General features: G+C 38.2%; 1 protein-coding gene across 3 annotated transcripts in view; it reads left to right on the forward strand.

Moving 5' to 3' along the window:
* The window catches only part of UXS1 (UDP-glucuronate decarboxylase 1), a 65,738-nt gene that overhangs the window by 7,272 nt on the left and 32,875 nt on the right, over nt 1-25,591 (forward strand). The window contains exons 2-6 of one of the 3 annotated variants that reach the window (XM_082333882.1): nt 6,836-6,863; nt 9,850-9,898; nt 12,004-12,047; nt 16,031-16,091; nt 20,900-21,080. In XM_082333882.1, coding sequence (XP_082190008.1) covers nt 6,836-6,863; nt 9,850-9,898; nt 12,004-12,047; nt 16,031-16,091; nt 20,900-21,080 — 363 coding nt within the window. Of the gene's footprint in view, nt 1-6,835; nt 6,864-9,849; nt 9,899-12,003; nt 12,048-16,030; nt 16,092-20,899; nt 21,081-25,591 lie in introns of those variants that run through there. The other 2 variants (XM_082333884.1, XM_082333883.1) reach the window with 2 other exon arrangements.

Consider the following 25,591-nt stretch of genomic DNA (forward strand, 5'->3'; position numbering starts at 1 on the left):
GTTCCTATCTGCTGTCTTTGATTTCGGGCAGGAACTTCACTGTTGAACAAGATGTCAGTTCAGGAATTGTAACAAGAAGAACTACTTGCTGTACAGAAATCTGTATAGACATACCAGAGGAGTAGATTTTTTAAATTTTTTTTTAATATTCAAATTATTGTACGTTCCCCAAAGGAATAATCTTAAACTTCACCCAGGAAAGTGACATTCTGTGATACAAAGTTATGGTTAGCAATTGTATATTGTTATCTCCACTAATATTGCAACATACTCTCATCAGTATAATAATTTTCTAAAGCAAATTAACAAACTATTGGAATTAGGATACAATTGAGGGGTTTTTTGTTGTTATGGAATCTAGACTATAAAATGCAGTTTGAAATGCATTGGCCAAATCATAGAATGGTTTGTGTTGGAAGGGACCTTTAAAGATCATCTAGTCCAGCCCCCCTGCCATGAGCAGGGACATCTTTCACTAGACCAGGTTGCTCAGAGCCCTGTCCAACCTGACCTTGAACACTTCCAGGGATGGGGCATCCACAACTTCTCTGTGCAATCTGTTCCAGTGTCTCACCACCCTCACAGTAAAGAATTGCTTCTGTGTATCAAACTTACTCTCAGGTTAACACCATTGCCCCTTGTCCTGTTACAAGGGGCCCTGGTAAAAAGTTTCTCTTCATCATTGTTATAAGCCCCCTTTAAGTACTGAAAGGCTGCAATAAGGTCTCCCTGCAGCCTTCTTTTCTCCAGGCTGAACAACTCCAACTCTCTCAGCCTTTCTTCATAGGAGAGGTGCTCTGATCATTTTTGTGGCCCTCCTCTGGACCCGCTCCAGCAGGTCTGTGTCTTTCCTGCGCTGAGGGCCCCAGAGCTGGACGCAGCACTCCAGGTGGGGTCTCACCAGAGCAGAGTAGAGGGGCAGAATCACCTCCCTCTACCTGCTGGCCACCCTGCTTTTGATGCAGCCCAGGATACAGTTGGCTTTCTGGGCTGCAAGCACACATTGCTGGCTCATGTCCAATTTTTCCTCCACCAGTACCCCCAAGTCTTTCTCAGCAGGGCTGCTATTGACCCTGTCATCCCCCAGCGTGTATTGATACTGGTGATTGCCCCGACCCATGTGCAGGACTTTGCACTTGGCCTAGTTGAACATGATGAGGTTCATATTTGCCCACTCCTTAAGCCTGTCAGGGTCCTTCTGGATGGCCTCCCTTCCCTCGGTGGCACTACTCAGCTCGGTATCATCTGCAAACTCCCTGAGCGCGCGCTCAATCCCACTGTCTGTGTCATTAATAAAGATACTGAACAGTACCTGTCACAATACAGACGGCTGAGGGACACCGCTTGTTACTGATCTCCCTTTGGACATTGAGCCATTGACTGCAACTCTTCGGATGTGGCCACCCAGCCAATTCCTTATCCATTGAGTAGTCCATCCGTCAAACCTGCATCTCTCCATTTTAGCTACAAGGGTGTTGTGTGGGAAATAATAGTTTCCTAAAGGAAATAATAGTTTTCTTTACATTATTACATATCTAATTGAGATCTGCAAAAGAATTAAATCAAGACTTTAATGCATCTGTAATAATAAGCATTTTATGAGCAAGCCTGCTTTTCCTTTTTGTCAAGTTTTCCTCTGGAGACAAAAAGCTCATTCCTACCAGGAGACTGCACCTGCTGAGTGACTATGAAGAGACAGATTGAAGGAAAAAAACCCTCTTTTGAATACATTGCATCTCTCTGAAATAGAAAGTTTGGCTGAAGCAATTCACTCTGGACATTCAGAGCTTATGATTTTGCTCTAGAAATTCAGGTTACAACCATATATCAATTCATATTGTTCCTGCATGCTGTTTCTGTTGATAGTGAGCTCTGTTTGAAATGAACATCATCTTGTACTCTTTTTATTCTGAGGAGTCAAGGTTGTAAGGAGGGTGATACAGGGAAAAATTCCTGTGTTTTCAGGTAAATCTACTTAGACAAAAGTTTGTGTAAAAGTTTCTTTAACTGAGTGTCTTGAAAATGCAAACAACAAAGCCATTGGGCAAGAAAATGGTTTTAAAAGAGATTGCATCTTTTTTGGTACAGTTGGATCTCTATGGGCATCATGGTCTCGCTTTTTCAAACATCTGTTTTAAAATGTATGTGAAACTGATATTGTCACTAATAACTTCAGATCATGAGTGTTTATTACTGTCGGTGCATTGTGGTAGTCTATGACTTGATTTTAATATCATTCAAAGAGACTCAGAGAAGAGGGATCGTCCTGGGGCAAGGGCACAGGCTTCCTTTGAGATTCTGTTTTTTCCCACCTTCAGGTTGTGATAGTGTTATTTTTCTGGTTCTCCAGCCTATTGCGAATGAGTTAAGGCATGCGAGGCGCTCAGAGTAATAATCTGTGTTTTATAGAAACCTATCCGGTAAGTATTATTGCAGATGACAGACTCAAAGGACATTCAGGTGAAGACATACATCCTGTTCCTATATTCTGAGGCTCTAGAAGAATAACTCCTGCTTGCTACAAAGTCCGGCTGGTCAGAGCTAAAAGTCTGACTGATAGATAGGGAAGTGTCCTTTTAATAGTGGATGCTCAATAGCAAATTGCCTGTACTTTTTTGAGTGTGACTTAACAGAGTTTGTGTGTGTTTTTTTTTTTTTTTTTACTTCATGCAGGCAGAGTTGGCTCGTATCCAAAGGATAGCTTTTGGAATATTCCCTTGCTGAAAGAAGCCCAGTCATCCTACAGCTCTGCATCTGGCATAATTTCAGACAGGGTCTTCTCTAGAAAAAATAAACAAACCTTTAAATTTACAGGAATATAAATGCATTCAGTAGAAAGAAAACCATACTTTACTCCTCTGTGACTGATTGGCTTTCATTTAAGGTAGTTTTGAGAAGTCTTGGAAATCTACAATGATTTTACCATATGGCTGTGCTTGCCAAATAGTTATAGCTTTATCTCTCAGAGGCCGGGGCGGGGGGGGGAACGAACAACAAACCAAACAAAAAAGAGGGTCAGGGTTTTCTGAAAACCATGAGTGATTAATGTTTAGTTGGCAGAAATGTAAATACCTCTTTAATAACAATACTGTGATTAAGGCTTTAAGAAACAAATCTCTCTTCTAAAAGTACAGCTCTTTATCACTTCATCTAAGGCATGTCATCCTTCTTCTCTGGAAGCTGTCACTTTAAAGTGTAGCGCCTGTGGGAGTGATTAATGCCTCTGATGTATTTTTAATCTTCATGGCACTTAAAATTAATCCTTGCAAAAACGCTACAATAAAAATTATTGTTCTCATTATTTTATGGAAGGGATGTAGAGGGGAAAAAACATCCCAGAACAGGTAGAGTCAAAATAGGACTACACCTTTCTCCTACAGGCCATTAAACCAGGCTTTCATGTGCCTCAGAACAATCCAGATATTCTAATTTCTTCCCTAGTGGTAACTTATTATTACCGTAATCAGTCATTGGGTGAGCCTTACAAATAGTCTTTGAGACAATAAGCAGAACCTGTATTTCTTCTCTCTTGTAGGTGAGCATCTCAGTTTGGTTACAAGCCATGCTTCTGTCTGTCTAGTCCAATTCATCATGAATTCTTCCCTTGCACAGAGTTTCAGTAGATGGCAGGAAGAGTCTCTGTCCATGAATGCTCTTTAGCTGGATGAATAGGAAGTTCTTTGTAGAGTACTACTGTGTGTGGCTGTGGGGGGTGAGCGTGTTAAATCTCAAAGGTTTAAGAATTGGCATAGGAATATTATCCTGAAAGAATACCTCTTGGCTTAAAAGATTTGGCTTTAGAGTTAGGATTTTTTTTAGTTGAATTTTTTTAAGACTGGCTTTTACAGTGAGGTGCTCAGCTATGTTAGTGTTTGCTCAAATTGGGTCCATTAGGAGTATGATGCTTTTGAAAACTGGGTTGTAGTGCCTGATTCATGACCTTGCTGGTATGGAAGCTTTTTTAACTATCTGCATTTCTGCAGCTTTTGGTGCCTGAACTTGGTGCACCTGTCGGGGGGCTTTGGTACCTGTGAGGGTTTTTGTCTTGGATTTAGGCTTGCAATTCTGCATCATTCTCTGGATTTGGGCCCACTTGCCTTAATATGTTTCCATCATTCTTGCCCGAATGTCAGACTGGCCTTGGCATAACCTTTAGGGCAAGGAAGGGACAAGTCAAGTAAATCCCCTGTAAGCCATAGTCATACTGCTGGTTCTGGAGCTGTGTAAGCCATTCTATAAACAATTGTGGTGTGCATTTAGAAAAAAACCAACAGAACCTTAATTCCACTGTAGTGCAAAACCTTACCTCTGATCCCTGCAACCTTGATGTAAGCTGTATGTGAACATGGAGTAGCCAAAGAGGAGATCCTTAGCATTGTGCATTCAGAATCCTTTCTGAGGGCAGTATGTTCAAGCAAGTTTCTGCAGCACCTCTCTGCATGCGAGAGAGACTTCAGGGTTCTTCAGATCCCTGCATATGGTATTTCCTATGTGGTTCGTTTTACAGTTTCATTCTCTTTTTGCAATGGTACAAAAATACGCTTCCTAGAAGTTTAATGGCAGGTCGTGTACTCCTCCAGAACTGGAATATCGAGCATAGTGTTTCTGGAAGTACACGAATGCCTTTCTGAGCTCCCCTTCCCTGCTGTGGACACTGAGCACACACAATTAATGTGTTTGCTTTAGGAAGCCAGTTTCTTGTATGCAATGTAGCTGCACTGTCTTTGCAACAGAACTGGCAGGGTGGTATTTGTGGTGCAGCTGGCGACTCACTTTTTTCATCAATTCCTGCTTCACCAACTGAGCCCAGATGTTTCCTGCCACTGCGTAAACAATACATTACGTTATTTGTGCAGGTTTCTGTAGCTCAGAAAATTATCTGATTGTAAGTATAGCTGAGTAATGTATAACTTGAGAATTCTGTACCTATAGTTCCCAGATGGTCATCATTCACTGCAAAAAAAAAAAAAAAAAAAAAAAAGTTTTTCCATTAATGTTATCATAAATAATTCTAAAATCCTAGCCAGACGGTAAATAACTTGAATTTAACTTAGTGCTCGACACTGTATCCCTTTTTCCCACAGAGATTTTATTTTGTCTAATTAACATAAAATCCACAGTGGTTTTTAAGTTCAGTTGGATTTTATTGATCATCTGTTCTAATATAAAGCTTCCTTACTTTTCCCCAGGAGACGACAGAGGTTTTATGATACCACCACAGATATCACAGTGCCCTCCTGCAGTTTGTTTGATAGTCTGTCATGGATTCATTTGAGTTACTCTGAGTTACTCAGCAGCGCTCAGTAGTGAAAAACAGTTCAGTAGCGTTGTCCTCGCCTAAAGGGTGGAACAGCGAGTGCATTACTGCATCCTCACTCGTGTCCTCCCCGCTCCTCTTTCCTGGGTGTGTTTCCTTTCTTCTCTTGCCTAGAAAGTGCCTGTGACTGTAGCAGCACTTTTTGTTTCCTTGTTTCTGTAACACCTCATCGTCTGCTTGAGATCAATAAGTAATAATCATGAAAATGGATGTGCAAAGCCTGAATCTAGGCAAAATACTTCATTAGCTGCTAGGTGAGACCTGAAGTGCAAAAACTTACAAAACTGAGGACAGCTTACAAAAACTGAGGAGACTTCAGAAGCTTTCTATACGTATGTTAATACTGTATATAGGCTACTCCTCATTCTTGAGACGTAGTGTAATTTGGATCCTTAGGTTGTGCCTTGTCTCTTAAAGAGCAATTGCAGGATGATTTTCTGGTGATATTCTGGGTATATTTCCGGTGTTGCTTATCGTTGCAGCGTCCCTTGCGTAACTGTCCCGTATTAACCTTGTGTGTCTTGACGATCTGAAATTGTCAACTCTGTGGTGTAGCCTGGTTTATGGCTTCTCATTTTTTCACTTTAAACTACATTCTGTGTCTTAGTTGAAAGTTAAAATGAAAATCAGTGTTCTGATAGTCTTTGTGTAATCACTTATCTTCTGAAACTGTTCAGGGTTTTTTTTTCCTAGTAGAAAATAAATGGGGCAGATGACTCTTTTGTGAACACAGAGAAACAGCTGATACATGTTTGCTGTGCTGTTTCATATTGCGGTTTGTCTTCCTTAAAACATTTTTCCATACAAAGAGTGTAATAAATGATCTTTGTTTGCTTAGTGAGGCATTTGGTTACGTTGCTTAGGTACCTTTTGTGTCTGCATCGCAATATATGCATATCAAGAGAGAGAATTTACATGCACACAAGCACCTGCTACCTTTAATGCAGGACTCTTGTGACACCCCTTTGGACTGGTTCAGCTATCGCCTGTAGTGGCCAGTCTTTTTACTCTTGTCAGTCTGCAGTTTCTAGTTCATGTGGTTCAGGTCTACAGGACTCCTTTCTTGCTCTTGCCATTTTTTTCAATATCCCTAATAAACAAGTCCAGAGCTCTGGTTTGTTTAATCTGTGTGCAGTGTCAAATTATAGTTCAGAGAATTCTTGTATATTTAGTTTATGTAATATAATGTGGGTATAATGATCAGGTAAATATATCTGCTGATATACTGGTCAGATAATTCCAGGTGTACACTGGAATAGTCTAGTCCTTTTTTATTGAATTACTGTATTTTTCTACTTTTTTTTTTATAGTCTCATGTAATTTCATCAGAATTCCTCCCATACTCTTAAACTGTGTTCTAGTCACTTGGGGAGGGGGGGTGTATATTATGTAACTTATTTAGATAATTTGTGATTAACATACTTAATATTGTTTTAAATTCCTTCTGAAGATGATAAAGAAAAATGATCTCATGTACTGTTACATGACAATAATGTTCTCTCTTGTCTTATTTTTCAGCTGTATGGGGAAACTTTGTCAATATGAGGTAACGTATATAATTTTTGTATTGAATGCCCTTATCTGAAATAAAATTAACTTACCTTTCCTATCAACATGTCTCACTGTATATCAAGTAGGGAGAAAATAGAACAGCAGCTCACACTGTTGTTTAGATGGTTGCTAAGCAGCTGATACCATTTTTTAAGTACAAGGTAGAATAGAACAGAATCATTTAGGTTGGAAAAGACCTTTAAGATCATCAAGTCCAACCGTTAACCTAGCACTGCCAAGTCCACCACTAAACCATATCCTTAAGCACCACATCTACATGTCTTTTAAATACCTCCAGGGATGGGGACTCAGCCACTTCCCTGGGCAGTCAGGCGTTGAGTCTCAAACAGGGTTGTATGTCTGCTGCAAATCTCACTCAGGATCTTACTCTCACTTCAACATCTGCCTTTTTTTTTTTTTTTTTTTTTACACAAATTCATCTACTGATTTTGGAGATGTTTTCAGGCAAGTTGGTTGGCATAGCTGGGCACATAAGCTTGGATTCTGCTTTTCCTCAGCACAGATCTGACCATATCTTAGCGACAATACAGGCTTAAACATTGAAGAGCAGCAGATCCTTCACTGCTTGCCATAATTATGTTTCCATACCTAGAATTACAAATATGGTTTTGAGGGTTTTTTCTCCTTCACAATTAATTGGGAGAGAATCTGATGGTTTAACTGCTGAAAAGCAAAAAAATCCTGCACTGTCCCCCAGAATTTTTGCCCTTAGAAATAGGAAGGCGTAGCATACGCATGCAAAACACACAGATTTTCACAACATTTCTGGTTGCATGTGAGTGTTTGTCCTCTGGGAAAATTCCCCAGGAAGACACAACTGAAGAAGAAGAGAATATGGGGCAGTCTGTTCCCTACAACAAAGTCTTTGTGCATAGAGGACAAAATATTTCACCACGTTGTTTTGCTAGTAAAGGGGTTTGGTACTCTGTTGCTATGCTTAGCAGCGCAGAGTAAAGAAAGTTTGAGTCAAAGTAAGAAAATTAATGAATTTTCTGTGGGCTCTGGTTCACCCAGGGCAGCTTACCCTGGGATCTGTTCCTGTCCCAAGCTGTCCACTTTTCTTCTCTTGGAGTTTCCCACCCTTGCTGCAAAGTGTTCAGCTGTTAGGCAAACAGCTGCTGAGCTGCTGCGGCTTGCAGGTGGAGACATCATTTAGATTACCATGTTATCGTGACCAGCACACTATGGTAGCTTAGCAGCTGTTACATGAGCAGCTGAGCATTTCCAAAGGAAGGACAAGAACCTCAGAGAGGGATTCGAGGAGGGTAGGTGGGCGTGGGATCCAGTGTGTTCATTCCCTGATAAGCTGTCCTTACAAATTCTACCATTAGCTGCATCTGACTTCTTATCTGAGGTGTCCATTATAGAGCTGTCGAGGGGGAGAACTTTATTTCTGAAAGTCTGATGTTGGTCCTCAGCCAATAAGATTGTCTTTGTTAGGAGAAAGAGCTCATTAAAAAACTAAACTGCAGAGTGCCAGTCCTTAAGTTCCAGGATTTGTGAATAAACAATATTAGGAACAATTTTTGAGGGAACCTTTTTATATTCTGAGAGGTTTTCCAAATTTTCCTCGCTCATTTAGCAGAGACGAAAGGCTATGTATTCCACAGATTGTTTGCATAGCTTTTTGTAGATTTCTGTTATTTGGGAAAACATTTGAAAAATTCACAAGAATTATTTAATATTGCTTCTTTGTAGTAAATTCATACTATGCTAACTGGAGGGTTTTTGTCTGCCACTATTACAATAAATTACAATTTGTTTTGAAAAGATGGTTGAGGGTCTGTGCGTCTTAGTCTAGGAATTTAGTGCACTCTCTACTGCTACAAAAAAAATGAATCTGTTCAGTAAGATTTTTGCCTCGGTAATAGACTGAACTGACTTTTTAGTAAGAGAGTTTTACAGAAAAGAATCACTGCTCTAACTTCTAACAGTGTGGCATATGTATATCTGCTTAACAAAGGACCTTCTGTTTCCCTAGGTGTAATGACTTCATGTCCAAAGTAAAGGAGCTCTGTTTTATTTGAAAGAACTCCATTTTATGTTGGATACCCATGAATCCTCTAGTATGCAAAAACTTACTACTGTAAGATAAATAATTCCCCTTTCAGAAGGTTTAATTGAGAAAAAAAAAAAAGAATTATGCAAACTTAAGGAAAATTGCATAGAGTAGATATAAAAGGTAAAATTTAAAAATACATATTCTACGCTTGTAGAAGTTTACTCAAAGAATGAACACAACTGATTGAGATGCTTTACAGAATTAGATGCTAAATAAGACCACACAGATTTGTGCAAGGCACCAACTTCTTAGACAGTACTCTCTTTTCACAAGTTACCTTGACACCCTTCAGTATATAAGCTTGGCTTCATTTCAAACAAGTAGCATTTGTGTGCTAAGTCAGTGTTGCACATCAGATGGTCACTTACAACAAGTTTTGGTATACCTTTCTTTTTTTTCTCCCTTGTTTCTGTAAAAGTTCAAAGTCAAAGCTAGACATGTTTCCCCTTCTCTCTTTTTGAATGAAATTATGGTTATAGTTGTGGCATTAAAAGGAAATGTTTTGGTAACGTACAGTAAACAGAGACCCTCAAAAAAACATCTTAAGCATTTGCATAGTAAAGCTACACTCAGAAACATTTCTGCTGACCCTACCTTACTGCAGTGATTAGACACTTTTCTACAATGAAGTTAATTTTCTCTGTAAAATGAATGTCATCTTTATTGTTATTACTCTTTCCTGTGGGCTTGGTTCAGTGTCTGCCAAACTTGGTGACAAGACTAGCAGATTTCAATGGGAATTGGACCATCCACTTTCATTTGCTCTGAGTATGTCTTTGAAATAATACTAACTTGGGGTGCTTTGAAGATACTGTTTTAACAGGCAAAGCATGATGCAGGTGCAGTGGAGCAACTATTGCTTAGGTATGGATTATGTTTTTTCTTTTCTTGCCAACAGGTCTCTTCAAGAATATGGAGATCAGAAGGTGGAAAGTAAAATAGAGGAGGTTAGTTTGCTAATAGTTGTAGTCTGTTTTGTTTTGAGGGCTCCATTTCACTCATTTGATATTGAAAAGGTGTATTTAGTTCTCATTTCTCTTTGTTCCACTAAAACCATTCAAAGGATTGGATTTGTGTCTGTACATAAGTTTTTGAACTGTTCTTCACTGTAGTGGAGTTTCCAACATAGATCTGTGACTCTCTATTTTTTTCCTCTAAACCTTTCTTGAAAGTGATAGCTCTGCTGTCTCATTTGCTGCAGAGGCTGTGGTAGAGTCCTCCTGAGAACAGCTTTTTATTACTGAATGAAGGATGTACACAAATTCTTTCCTCTGTTGCCCTTACAAAATGTTAAGTACATATAAGTTTCATTAGAAATTTGAAACCTCCCAAAAATGTTTTTGCTTTGTTCTTAACTAATGAACAAAGGTAGCGGTGTTTTTGGTCAGGGATGGTGTGTAGTACCACAGCTTTAAGCACAAGTCCTGGCAGTTTCTGGAGTAGACACGGGTATTGAACACACCGGTGGTTCTGACCTTCTGTACCAATACCTCTGGATTTCCATTTCAACCTCAGTTTGTTGTGAAATATTAAGAATGTGTGCAACACATCTTTCTCTGGGTGTTTTTAGACTTCCAGTCTAATAGCAATAAAACAAAGAATTTCATAGATACAAAAGTCTTTGAGGTCAATACATCCTACCCCTTGTGTGGGTGTGTGTGACTGTACCAGTGTAGTCTGGTCTGCCTAGTGTCTTGTATTCCAACAGGTTTATATAGCAATTGTTCCTCTGGACACAGCGAGAAGCCCACTGAAATTGCTTAAAATCAATGGAAAGATTGTGTTCTTAGTTTGTCTTTTTCATTCCTCTCTCTCTTTTTTTTTTTTTTTTTTTCTTTTTTTTTAAAGTCCTGGTAAACATTGCAACAAGCATTCTGAAAATCCCAGTTGTTTAAGAATGGTCAAATGCTTGAAATTCAATGGGTAGATCAGAGTTACTGTAAGGTCTAAGAAGTTGAGCAATTCTGGATCTTTTTTTTAAAGATTTACTTATCTGGAACCATCAGAATAAGTATAACTGTTTCAAGAACTATTTGCTGCTCCATGGAGCTAGATATTTAATGCATATAAATGACAATACTGTATCTCCTCTTAACATGAATATGTAGCTTATTTCAGTTCATGAAGTTCCTGAATTGTTTAGCTCTAACCAGCAATATTTGTACAAAACAAATTAATGGTGGTTGGTGATGCGTTGCTATATAGTACCATTTCAAGCGATAACTCTCTGATAGCTTTCAACTTACGTATGGTCCTAGATGGTAAATTTTGTGACAAGGTTTTAGTAAACTTAAAAACAAGAGTTCAGGGACTTCTTGAAATTTGGCAGGACTGTTAGAAATTTGGGTCCTGTAATAAACAACCTGGAACTGATGCTGATTTAAGTGATTCTGTCTTTCAAAGCAGTGAAAATGCAAACAGAAGTCTTGGTAGGTGACCTGTATTTTCTAACAAATTTCCTTTTAATATTTTTTAAAAGCCTAGATATACCCTCAAATCATGATGTAAAACATCTTAGATTTTTAAACATGATGTTTCTTTAAATTTACTTACTATGTTCTGAGAAAATTACAGCCTTTGCACTGGAGCTGATGCTTCTGTGTCTTCGTACTCTTAAGTATTTGTATCTGCTGTCCGTTTAAATAGTTGAGGTTTTACTGACTGTCCTATTGTGCTGTTGCTCAATATAGATTGCCTTTGACAACCTCAGACAAGTCACTTGTGACTTCACTTTGCCAATCAGGAATCATAACATTGGATGTTCTTATCCACAAGGCTATGGTACTCAGAGCCTTGAGGTGTTTTGTTTTCAGTGGTAAGCTAAGGGATTTCACACTGTACTAAGTGGTTTGATTTCTGGAGAAAAAGGTTCAAGGATTTTTTGACATAAAGAATGCTTTAAGGTGCAAGTTTCTTGGAGGGTCTTCAGTGAAGCTCTTAATAGGAGACTGTTTGGCATGATTTATGCTCTAAAGTAACTTCCTACATACAGGTTTTGTGATGTGAATCTTGTTCTAATCTTCAAAGATTAAATAGTATTCCTTTATTTTAGGCTATTGCACCTCTAAGGGAGAAAATCAAAGACCTAGAAAAAAGGTATGTCTCTTTTGCTAAATTTGGGAAGCAGTTAAAAAGCACAGTTTCTGTTCTGTAGCTGTGAATTTTGTAGTTGTAGGCTTGAGATAAATGTTTTGTGTATACCCTCAGTACCTTTGCATTTTTATCATATCTAAGTGAGGATGGGGCCTTGAATGCTGGAAGACATTAATGCTTAATGTATTCAGGTTGATTAATCCCACTGAAGTAAACTAGGAGCGCTGGATTTTTGTAAAGTTCAAATCCTGTGGAGGAATTTGCTGGTTTGAGGCCAGCTGGTGAATGGATTACCATGGTTTAGTAAGTTCAACCCAGGTGTGTGCTAAAATATATTGGTTTCAACTTCAAGATACTGAAAATCTGTTTTACCTCACATTTCCCACACTTGTGATCAGTTACCGTGGTTCAGCTAACGTACAGTGATCTGCTTGTGAATCTTAGTCTGTGCGTGTGCTTTGGATGAGCCCGACTGACTTGCTTCCCTCAGGATTTGTAAGGGAATGTGATATCTTGGATTAAACTGGATGATGCAATTGAGGAAAAGCAGACAAGCTTTTTGATGAGCTGCAGATATTAAATATATGCTGTGGTGCCGCAAGCACCTTAAATTGACATAGTTGTTAAAAAAAAAAAAAAAAATCCAAGCCTGATCCATTTCTTCCTGGCTGCTTGCGTCCACACTGCAATGTCATTTCCTTACTCTTGTGCCAGCAGGACCACTTGAGTGCTGATAGTAAGCTGGATGGGAAAACCAGGCATTTCAGTCTCTCTTTGCAAAATTACTCCCTCGCTCCCCAGCCTGGTTGGCTTTCCACTAGATCAGTTCTTCTGTCTGAGTGCCCTCATGGGCAGATGCTTTTCATCACAAAATAAAGTCTGGAATATGTGTGGGAATTGTCAGCTCTGACCGGGACAGTGCTGCTTTCGACAGTAATACTGTTTCACAGGTGGCACTGTCGATGTCCCAAGCAAACAGCTAGCTGAGAATGCTGCATTATAGCGGGTCAAGTCTGGACTTACCCAAGCAGTACCAGTAAGCCTGGATGGTTATATACGGCATACTGGTGGTTGTGTGCTGTTCCTCTGGAGAGGGGGCAGAATCCCATTGCTCTTGGCCAGAGGTATGCTTGACACCTGCGGTGTTTTGTCAGTTCTATTTTTTTACAATTGATTTGAAAGATTCAGTGACCTGCCACATGCAATTTATTTCAGTGAGAATACTGATCTGATTGCTCATCTCTTAATATAAGTGTGAACTTCATGGATCAAACTAGGCGATGTATTGGCAACATGAAACAAATTGCAGACTGCATCACCTGTAGCAGTTGTATGTGATACTACCATACCAATTATAATGGTCAAATTATAGAGTAAAGATTTTATGTTCAGATGAAATTTTTTATGTCCTGCCTCTGTTCAATGGACTTATTCAATCTTTATTGGTAGCCCAGTATATCTTCAGCTTCAGTTGTTGGCAGTTCAGGTATTTCCTTCTGCCATTCACAGAGGACCTGTGTGGGAGGGTATCCTGATTGGCTCTTTTTTTTTTTTTATAATTGTTATATTTTTTCCAAATGAGCAATGAGTTGTTGGGTGGAGCCATTAAGTTAAAACTTCTCACAGGGGGCATCTAAATGCTCTTTTCTTTTTGAGTAGTGTTTGCAGTGTATTGGTGAGTCTTGTTTCAAATATTTAGCAATGAGGAGAAAGAATCAAAATATGTATTTTACCTCTGTATGAGCCAATCTGGGAATTATACTTTCACAAAATGTGGGCTTATGGGCTCTTATGGCCCATATCAAAATATGGGCTCTTGCAGTTGTTGGGTTTTTCAAATATTGTAGCCATTTACCTCTGCTGGTTCAACTGCATGTGGGTTGTTGCACTTAATAATTTTTTAATTTTATATCTATGTGAAGTGACAGTAAAGAACTACTCACTGTCAGATGCCTGAAGGCTGATCCTGCTTGCAAAGCTTACTCTCTAGTGCCGATGTTTTTTTTTTTTTTACCTCATAAGCTGATAAAACCTGAAAGCAAGCCATCGTCATGCTTTTGGGAAGCAGGAAAGACAAGAATTCCTTAATGCTAGTCTCATGACAAGAGATTGTTTAACTGAAGCTAAAGTTGGAAAGTTTTTGTTACTAATTTGCACAGCAAAAGCATTGCCATGTAGTCATCAAAGCAAGCATTAGGTCAAGATAAACTCAACGTTGTTGCCAAAAGATGAACATTCAGCTGGATCAGTTCCAGACTCCTGCCCACGGCCTGTAAGCTAGTACTGGTGTAATGGAAGGAGGAAAAATTGTTGGGAGGTCCCTTTGGCAGCAGTATTACTCCATGCTGGATTAAAGTGACCTTAAAATAGTGGTCTTAAAAATGGAGGAGACTGACTTTTACCTTGCATCAAGTTATTTGGCACTTCACTTTTTTTTAAACTCCATAAGCCTTTTGTTGTTACTGGGGGATTTGCCTTTCTTTCACAGGAAGGCTGTGTTTTACGTGTCTGTGTTATACTTAAGTACTGCTGTTTCTCATTGCTTCTCAGCTTAAATCAAAGAAATAGCGTTACTGTTAGTGACCCATGTGGTGATATATGGCAAGGGTAGGTAGCTTCTTATTTCAGGCTTCCTGTATGGGTAACATTGGGATATTCCACTGCCATATTTCCCCTATCCAGGAAACTGAAAATGGCTTTCACTCTGGGATGAAAAGTTGACACAAGTACAGAAGCATCTGTGTTTTGCCTCTGAAGAATTCCTGTTGAGCCAGTACTGCAGGTTAGAAGCAGAGGGGATGCTTCAGGATCAGAGGTGTAGGGTCAGGTCAGTTAGAGTGTATTTGTGAGTAGATGAAAATGTAGTCTCAGCGTGAAGTTTTGGCATATATACCTCCTGCGTGGTACATCCAATTGCATCTCTAGCACGTGCACTTACTGGAGGAGAAGAGTAACCATAGTTTGATTTCTGTCCAGCGTCACACTGATATTTAGTTAAGAAAAACCTGAGCTATTAAAATACTGCCAAGACTACAATGCTAATTGCTGAAATAAATCAATAAAAAAATTCACACTTTCTTTCACACCTTCCTTTGGAGGAACTTTTTGCTGTATGCAGAATGCATGCCAGTGGGGGGAGAAAGAAGTGGTATAATTCCATGTCCATGACATCATCTAAGGTTCTGAGCATCAATTTTAAGCTTGAGAGAGACCTAAGATTCGTATGTCACACAGTTTTATTTTAGGATGTTTTAGTTTTGATTAAGTTCCTGTAAAGAAGAAGGTGCAAAAAAAATTAAAGTGGATGTAGCTTGAAGACCATCAAAACAGTGGCAGTCTAGCTATTTCTGAGAAGAAAATTAGAATTAGCTTTCATACTGAATAAGCTCTTTGGTAAATATTGTTGAAGAGTCTTAAAAAGAGTTTCTTCAGCATTCTGATTGTAAACTTTGCATTGATTATTGTGAAACTTTAAGGAGAATTAAAACTTTATATTGTAAACATCACATTGAAACTTCAAGGAGAAATGTTTTAAGTCAATGCGGTAAGTCAAAACAACTTGCTTTCTTTTCCAGAACTTTTAAGAAGGTTGTTTGCTTTTTAAAACTTTTTTTTTTTAAAAAAAGTCCAATTACTCCTTGTGTTTTATTGTTTTATTCTCTTGTGATGCCGTGCCTGACACCGGTTCTGGTCTCAAAAGACAGAAGTCAAGTGATTCATTCTAGAAAATCAGTTAAGCAGAAATATTAAAAGCCTGTTTTGCAGATCAATTTTGATATTTCTTACTGTGCTTTTACAAAGCATAGGCATTTTCTCATGTTGGCCCAGATCCTTCTTTAGAAAAAAGGACTAAGCATACCTGTAGCAGAACTTTAAGAATGGGAGGTTATCAGAGTAGTTTTTCGTATTTCAAAGTCAGATATGTGAAAGAAGAAGCAAGGCTGAAACTTACATATTTTTTCTTCTTTGTTTTGAAATATTCATAGTTTCACGCAGAAATACCCACCAGTGAAATTTTTATCAGAAAAGGATCGTAAAAGAATCCTGGTAAGTTGGTATTTACTATGGGGTTGTTTTGGGGAAATTAAAAAAAAAAAAAAAAAATCTGTGGAATTTAATCAGTCTTGTAGGATTAATTAAAGACATGAGCAGGAATAAAGTAAATTACCTTGTATGTCATATGTGCTGCACAGGGTTTAGAGTAGTACTTCACTTACTCTGTGTTGATGTTCTCAAACTCAACATATGGATAATACACTTGGGCTCTGGTTTGGAGGTTTGACTTGCCAGTTGAGCTGCTGTTCTCTGTAACATCTCAGGACTGCGTTGCCAAAGGGTCTTTCATCTTGTGCTCCCAGATGGCTTAAAATAGCAGAGACTGGGAAACTTTTTAGGCACATCTTGACAGAAAGCTTGTGTGACTGAATTGGACAAAATCTAGTCATAAGGCTAGGAAAGTAGCTGCTCTGCAGCACTGTTAAGAAGGACCAGTTAATTAGACTGAGGGAACATTCATCTCTCTCATCTTCTGTGTCGTTTCTGATATTTTGAAGCATTGCAGGTGTTTTAGGATGGAAGAGGAAAGCAGGTTAAGTCAGGGCAAGTAGTCATCCAAGGCATTCTTAAACTCAGCAAACTATGCTGCAACAGCAGTTTTGTCTACAAACATTTTTGAAGTTAGCTGTGTCCAAATTTTTTTTCTTGTTTGTCTGTCCTGGGGAAAAAAAAACTGTCACCACATTTTGAAGAGGCAGAGAAAATACAGCTACTTAAGATGTGTAAATATAGAAGTATGAATTTCTGCCTTTGTAGTAGAGAGCAGTGTCTGTCCCAGATCCCTGTTAAAGTGCCTAACTTATCTGATGTTCTCCTTTGCTTTGACTTTTCAAAATTTTGAAGAAAAACACTGAAAAGATGCAATTAAAAACAAATTTTGTTTTTACTGCTTTATTAGACAGTAGTCTTTACTGCTATTGCAAAACTTCGTAAAGAATAAGTGTTACCAAATTAGTTTAGTTCTTCAGTGTTATTCTGTCATTTTTATGACAGTCTGAAGGAGATAGACCTGTAGGCTCCCTGTTCCCTTGTTGAATGTGGAAGGTACACTGAGGAAAACATCAGAGAAAGGCTTAATTCTGAAAATTCAGAAGTCTTGCTCATATATCTAAGTGTAATAAAGATACCTTAATGTCATGTTTTTTGTGTAAGTAAGAAGGTACTTTCAAGAAAAGTATCAGTGCAAGCTGTTAATAGGCTATGGAGCTCTTAATATTAACTTTTAAACTTTGCCTCTTAAAGATATTGGATATTTTGAAGTCATCTGTTGCTTCAACAGTGATGGCATGTAGTTGGAATAGGAGTGTTTTCTGGTGACCTGGAGATGAATAGCTTTTTGGTGTCCACATATTTTGTAGAGTTTAAATTACTAAAGAGAAAGCTGGCCAAAAGGATCAATGAGTTGTTCAGTCGTTTATTCTCTTGTGGCTGGGGACTAGTTCAGTGGGAACTCAGATGGGCTTTCACAAGCCTCCTGGCCACGTGGGCAGTTTCGTTCTGTTAGAATGTCGCTGTCATAATCCTACAGGAAAAAATGTTCTGAGCAGCTAAGTCAGCTTATTGAGGACTCGTGTAGACCTTGCATGACACTTGGAAGTTTCACAGGAGTAAACACAAGAATTGGCAAGCCAATTGAACTTTGGTAGACGATTTGCTTCATATTTTGTTGATACTGCACCTTTTCCTGGAATCCATTCTAAATTCTGGTTGTTCTCTGAATGCAGTCTCCACAGAGCTGACCTGATCAGACAACAGTTCTAGCAGTTATTTTTTGTTATACTGCATCTATTTGGAGATGATCGCTAGTAGCGGTGGTATTTCAGCTGAGACTAGATACTCTGGCACTTTCATTCAAAAGACAAGTCTTTGTTCTGTTGTGCAGGATTTATCTACTTGCTCAGCTCTCTGAATTGACTGTGCCACAGGCTTTTGTATGCAAGAGAAGGAGTTCTGTTAATATTGTGGATGATAGTGTTGACATTGGTTCAATCTGTTGTGTGGGGCTTTTTCTGAATTGAATGTGGTAGATCCATTAAAGCATAAAATAAATAAATTAAAAAAAATAATTTCCAGATGGGACATTAGTTGTTTTGAGTCTACAGACAGCAGAAATTAACCCATCTAGCAAATACACAAACTTTTAAGTGCCTCTAGTTGAGGAAATTATCAGTAATATTTGTGCCTTTTGCTGAAGTTACCAAGCATATTGGCACTGCTAAGTAATTAAATATTTTTATTAATGATGTCTTATTAAAGAATGTTTATTTAAGCCCCAGGTGCTGGTGCTTAAATTCTGATGTGGAAGTGATTCACATACACTATATGATTTTGTAGATTAATATGTCATTGTGATTTGCAGGAAGTCATATTTAGAAATGACGTATATTGACCTTGCTTTTATGAGTGATTACAGAAAGGTTATACAGAGAGCTTCAGTGATAAATCATCTTTTCTTTTTTAATGTAGCCTCAAGTAATGATAAAAAAATTAATTTATACAGTTGTTTACTTTTCCAGGGGAAATTCAGCTCCTTTTCCAAGTAGTTCTTTATCTAATACCTATGGAAGTGATATGTTAATAAAACTAACATAGATTTAATAGAAAAACTACTTAGAGATTTAAGGTAATTGGAAACTTCTTTCCAGACAAAATTGGTTTGTGCTTTTTTTTTTTTTTTTTTTGCTTGCATATAGCATAGAAGAGTGCTGTAAGCAGTGCTTGGTTTGGTTTATGTTTTTTCTAAAAGGGAGATGGGGAAGAAGACACCTTTTACTGCATCAAAGGCACATTGTGAGCATTGAGTTTGTCTTCTCTGGAATCCTGGAAATAGAAGTAGCAGCAGGGGATTTCCTTGGGCCTCAGTTGAATGAGTAGGTTCAGGTCGTCTTTTGTCTTGCTCACCACAAAAAGGCAAACCCCTTGGAATATTCAGCAAGGCTGCAGCTCGCTTCCAAGTCAGGATAAGCTTATGGCAGTAGGTTTTCCATGCATATTATTTTTCCCTTGGTAAGTGGTGGCACTTTGCAGTGGGCTGTTCTCCCTCAGTTACTACCCTTCCGTCCTTGTTCACAGCATTCTGCCAGAAGCCTGTTCTTCCCTCTTGTCTGTTCTGGGATAGTGGGAGCCCTGAGATTATTTCTTCTTTTCAAAGAGGGCTTCTTCTAAATCACCTTTCTCCTTCAGATTTGTCAAGGAACTGAATCACATACTGAATCTGCTACAAGGAAGCCCTGATAAACTCAGAAGAATGCTAGATAGACCAACTAAATGATTCTTTTATTAACTGGTATTCACAATGTCTTTGACGCACTGGCCCTGAATTTTTAAGAAAAACAAGTGTGAGAATACAAGAAATGGATATTCAAGTTGTTACAGACGAGAACAGATGTAGTTATCTTTTTTTCCTTTTCAGTTTTTGATAGCTTTCTATTTGCCTTTGTGTCTTTCCTGTTTAAAAAAAAAAAAAAAAATTCTGCCAATCTGGCTTTTTTCAATAGTGGATGGGGAGGGAGTGGGCGGGGTAAATGTTTAGGCTTTGACTAGCCCAAAGGGAAAGAACTTCAGGCATCTACATCCTTCTCCACACAGCGCTTGATCATTGTAACACATCATTCATTCATTAGATTCCTGCTTGACAATTTCACCGTGTCCTTTTGTTGTGTGGTTAGTTGTCACTGCTGCTGAAGAATGGAGATCAACAGCTGAATTACTTTCAAAATGTGAATTTGATCATGCAGTCACATAATACAGCTGATGCCACACAGGGCTTTTACAAGTCCCTTCATTCTTTGAGAATGGTGATCTGTCATACCTTTGTGTGTTCGTGAAAACAGCTTATGAAGTGCAGAGAAAATAATTGTTTCTATAGACATATATGTCTGGATGTGTCACACAGCTTGCAGTTCTACTATTTACTGTGTTGACTGCTTCAATACTGAGTTAGTGATTTGTTTGTTTGTTTACTCTTAAAGACTGAGGTGCAGAAAGGGAAAAAATAAAGAACTTCCTTGCTGCTTCTACATCTGCAATGGAACAAGAGTGCAAGGTTTTTTTATTTCTGCTTATTTCTCTGCAGTAAAACATCATAAAGTTCCAAGCCAGGCAAATGCTGGATGTTGGAGCTAATGGTATGAGAGGCTGAGAACAGAGTGATAGGATGTGGACTATGGATGCATTAAAACAGAAAAGGAATAATTTGGGTTTTAGCAGATATTTTAAATGAGAGGTCTCCAAAGACTTGCTTTTGGTCTAAGAATATGCTTCCTTCCTTCCTTCTATGAAAGGTGAAAGAATTTTTAGTACTTACTTGGAACATCTAACGTCTTCCATTTAAACCAGACAAAAGCTGGATTTGGCATTTCTGATACTAGAAATCTTCCACAAAAATAACCTGGCATTCTGTCATCTCTTTTCTGAGAAATGAGAATCACAGAGAATTACAGAATCGCAGACTTCTCGTCTTACCTTTTGGGGTCTTTTTAGGCTTTGCTGTTGCATAAAAGGGCACAATCCAATTTGAAGTAAAAAAAGAAAAAAATCTAATCTGAAAAAGAGATTTCGTTGATGTGAATAGTTAGCTGAACTTCTAGCCTGACAGTGATGAAACATGTCAATCATCTTTCTTGAAATTTTAAATGCTGTAAATATTGGATAAAAAAAAATAAGCATGGAAATGGAGTTGTTTCCCCTGGAGTAAGCAAAGATCTGAAAGCTACTGTTCTTCTGTCTTCATGTTTGTAGACTTTGTCTGGTGTTTCTGTAAAAAGAAAAAGAAATTTATACCAACTGTCCTAACGCAGATAACTGGAGGAGCAGGGTTTGTGGGTTCTCATCTTACTGACAAACTAATGATGGATGGCCATGAGGTTACAGTTGTGGACAACTTCTTTACGGGCAGGAAAAGAAATGTGGAGCACTGGATTGGTCATGAGAACTTCGAACTGATAAATCACGATGTCGTTGAGCCCCTGTACATTGAAGGTGAGTAATCTCTGCTTCGGTATCTGCACTTTGTGCTTTACCCTCGTGAGTATGTATGTCTGTGAAGAAATAAAATTTATGCACTGACTTCTGGATTGGTCCATCTAATACCTGTATTCTTTATTTATTAATAGCCTAATTTCTTTGACCAGTGTGGGGCAAGAGGTTCAGAGCGCTTTTGTCTTTGAAATGAGTTCTTCCATTCTGAGTGGACAGGAGGAGGGAAATCTTAAAAACTTCCTGATGTTACTGATCTTGTGAGAAGGCAGAGTGGCAATGGGTCAGTCTGTCTGTCCCATCCGTTGTCCCACATGCCTGTGCCTGCACAGGCTTATGCACACAGAGCCTGTGATCATGAACAGAGAAGTTTAATTCAGGGCTGCAGTTACACTAGATGGCATACATCCTGCAACTGTGTACGGTCAGCTGAAAAGAGAATGAGCTCTTTCAAAGGGCAAGTCAGCTCACTGTCCCTAGTTGCCTCATGTGTCATCTGTGGAAAACATTCCTCCTACTTCAGGTACAAGCATTCCACAGCCTGTAGAATAGGAAAATGGCAGCAGTGTATTTCCCCAGTTTTCAACAACAACAACCCAAACCAAAAAAACTAAACAAAGAAAGAAAAAAAAAAAATTACACTTTGAAGAAGCTGAAGTAACTCAATGTCTAAACTATCATAAACATCAAACTATTATGCCAAATTGTAAGACAGCATTAACATATCCATATTTGAGAGATATGCATTTATAAACTTCTTTGGGAGTACATAATGATATAGTGAATCAATGAAAACGTTACTCAAATTACACTGCAGTTCTGGTGGGTTTGCTCCATCCCTTTAAAACTTTGTAGCAATGTAGTTCTTTCATTTTTTTTAAACAAAAGAAAATTAATCTGAGGTTGTATTTTTTTGTTCTTGCTGAATTCTAATGGATGGAATTTCATGGGGAAAATCTCCAGCAATTGCATCTCTTTTATTATTGCTTGTGATGAATTCCTGACAACACTACTGAAACAGTCCTGCAAACACATGCTCCTTCTCTGGACTGACAATGCACTGGTTCAGTTACTGCCTGTTATTTTACTTCAACCTTCTGCTTCCACTGACAGGATAATGGGACTAGGATCTTATTAATTGACTCCAGGTGCTGGTAGCTTATACCTCAGCCAGTTCAGTTTGTCAGCTTTCCTAATCTTTCCCCTGTGCTACCTTCTTTCTGACTGATTATGCTTGAGACCTTCTCAGAGAGTTATCATCATTGCTAATACTGTTGCCCAGTTACTAGGCACTAATGAATGGGAATTCTGAGATCCTTTAGCTGCCTCTCCCATGTTCGATGTAATTAAGTCACCAATTCCCCATTTTGTACTGACAACAAATTACAACACGTCATTCAGTGGGCATTTTATTGAATGTCTTCTCATCCTCCAACTGCATGAATTAAAGCTGGCATGGCTAAATGTTAAAATAAAATTAACTTTGATATACTGGTATGGAAACATGATAAAATTTAATGTCAGTGCAGAGTTTATATTCCAACATAGGAAAGGGGGGGGGAAGATGAGACAATAAGGGGTAGTTATTGTAACAGATTAACAAGTTGATATATGGATTAATACTTGTTTTCTTAGTCCCGGTTTGTCCTTTTTACTTGTAAATAGAAATTGGAATGACTGTGAAGTCATGACAAAAGAAGGTTCATATCTAAAGCATTCGTTTATTTGCTGTCCTGTTTAAACGAGGTCATATAAGGATGTTTGACACAAATTCCAGAGAGAGTAATCAGTACTTTGTTTCTGAAGAAGACCTCATTTCTGATCTAGAAAGAACGTTTGCACTTCTGATATGGAAAGTTAGTTTAGTCTCAAGATGCATAGCTTCATTAAATCTTTTGATGCTTTTTTTTGTGCGTAGGCATCACTGTGAAGCTAAAATCTGCTTTGTCTAAGTCACTATCTTTGAACCATGACATGAAGTGGCACTCAGCTTTCTTGGATCTTGATCTGGATTGGCCAGAAACAGGAATAAATCCCCTAAACACACACATTATTTCTCAGCTCCAGGATACCTATAGTTAACTGTAGTGCTGAATGACTTTCTCCTCCTCCACTAGGATTTCTTTTGCTTTAGAATTTGGAGAAGATGTCAGTAGAAAACTCACAAGAACATAGCTTTCACTTAGGCTTTTTCAAGAAGAAAAGCAAAGGCCCTGAATTCTTTAATGGAATGAAAGCTTAGGAATCTTGAAAGACAGAAAATAGTAAAAAAAAAAAAAAAAAAAAAAAAAGTCTGAAAAGAAAATTTTCAAACTTTGCATAATAGTTCTTTTTATTGTAGTTGAGTTCTGATAAAGAATCTCATACTACTCTTTTCTGTATTAGTGGCAAAAAAGTATAGAAATCCACCTTTGCTTATTTTCTGCCTCTCATCCTCTACATTCTTTAAGATTACAAGCACCCTAAGATGGTTACTTGAGAGCGCTGCGGCTCATGTTCCTGCAAACCTTAGTGTAAAGACACACAGGTATTAGTTGGAGAACAAATGAGAATGAATGCTTGATCTGGTGTTACTGTGATCTACCCCACTTCATGGTAATAGATAGAATTGCATTAAAAACCACCAAATGAAATTTTAGATTAAATAAACATAGGACAGAAGTAATGCACTTAGTTTGCATAGTGACTTGATGATTCATGCTGTCTTGTTTATACCCACCTTTGCATTGGAGTTGACTGTGTGTTTGTGGAAAAAAAATTTTTAAACACTTCTAAGCCACCAAAGTGTATTTATGCTGTGAATTATTGTTATACTTGAATATGAGGTGGGGGAACCAACAAAAACAAACAAACTAAAAAATCCCCTCAAAAACCCCTAAAAAAATCCCAAACCATACGCTCCACCAGAACCCCAAAAAAACACACACAAATATAAACCAATTTCAAGGTGACAGCATAAGATGGCAGTCATACCACAAACTGGATTCCTAAAAAGCAAGTTATACCTCTCAGTTGTGAGGTCTGGTTATCAACTGCGATTAGGTGCACACACCTTCTTGTCCACAGTAGCTACAGCAGTTGAATAAAACTGGAAGAAAATGTCAGACTGGTGTGCACAGTCCCTGTCCTTCTCCCACTGCTGTTTCTTCTTCCTACTTCTTCAGCAACCTGTGGAAGCCTTAAAACAATTTTTTATAAGGCGATATATGCACATTCCCTTTACTCCCAGCCATCTTTTGGATCTGAAAGATGTCGTCCTCATCTGAACTGTTTCCCAGTCTGCATAAAAACATATAGGCTTTTGGTTTCTTTTTGGTTGTTTGTAGGGGTTTTTGGTGGGTTGGGGTTTTTTTGTTTTTACCACTCCTTTCACAAATTTGAAACAAAAGCAGGCCTGAAAATGCCATGAATTTCCAATGCTTTATCAACAGTGATTCAGTTGAACTGATTTCATTTCCCTAATCACAAATGCACAATAGGTTTTGAATGCTTTATCATTATATCAAAAAATGACATAGCTTAAAGATCCCCTTCCCTTGGAAAGAAGTTTGCAGTAGTCCTCAAGGGTTATGCTTTTTAGAGATTTTTCTCTTTCTTTGCAACTTAATTAGATCGCACTGCCCACTTTGGTTTTGAACCGTAGGAGCACAGTTGCAGAGTAGGAATTCTGCTGATGGCCTCCAATGCTTCGCTGCTTAAACAGGAGCTCTTGGTAAAATATTCATACAATACTTCTAAAATCACTGTCTGTGGCAGCTGAAGGTGAAATAGGTTATTTCTTTTTGCAAAGTCAGGGTAGTGAAGAGTAGTTCCATTCTGATGCTCAAAGACAGACTTTTAAAACAAATGCAAGCGTACTGCCTAACTAATGTAATATGAAGTAAGTGAGAAGAAAAGAGTTCATAAGTGGTAGGTAAGAAAGAACTATTTCATCACCTGCTTCCTGAGATGAATTGAAATAAATGATGTGAAGATCTGTTAAATAAAGCTGATTTTTTTTTTAAAATTATTCTTGATACCAGCAATCTGATTCCTAGCAAAACATTTCTTAAATGTTGGTTCTGTTTTCAGTGACTGTTGTGAATGCAAAGGTAGTTTGGGTTCTATATTGGGTTCTTCTGACTTTCATTGAAGAGCTTTCAAAATGATAGAATAAAAACACGTTTTTCAAGTTGAGACAAGTGCTGTAAGCATGTGATGTACATAGTGACAGGGAGATTGGCTTTCAGAGTTTTCAGAAGGTATGAAGTTGTTAGTAACATGCACATAGGAATATAAAATAACAGTATTTATAGAACTTCAATAGATCATTGGCTTGACTGGGACTAAAAATGCTTTTGTTCTTAAGGACTTTGCTGGCTTGTGGGTCTGAGTTGACTTTAAGGCCAAAACCAACAGTCTCACAAAATCGGCCAAAAGAATAGGCTATAGCCTTCTTGTGAATAACAGCCTTCCAGAAGTCAAGATGATAACATTTTACTAAATGCAGCTCTGCCAGAATTGTTCCATCTCCA

The sequence above is a fragment of the Platalea leucorodia genome (genome assembly GCF_965183815.1).
Source record: "Platalea leucorodia genome assembly, chromosome: 2".
Taxonomy (NCBI): Eukaryota; Metazoa; Chordata; class Aves; order Pelecaniformes; family Threskiornithidae; genus Platalea; species Platalea leucorodia.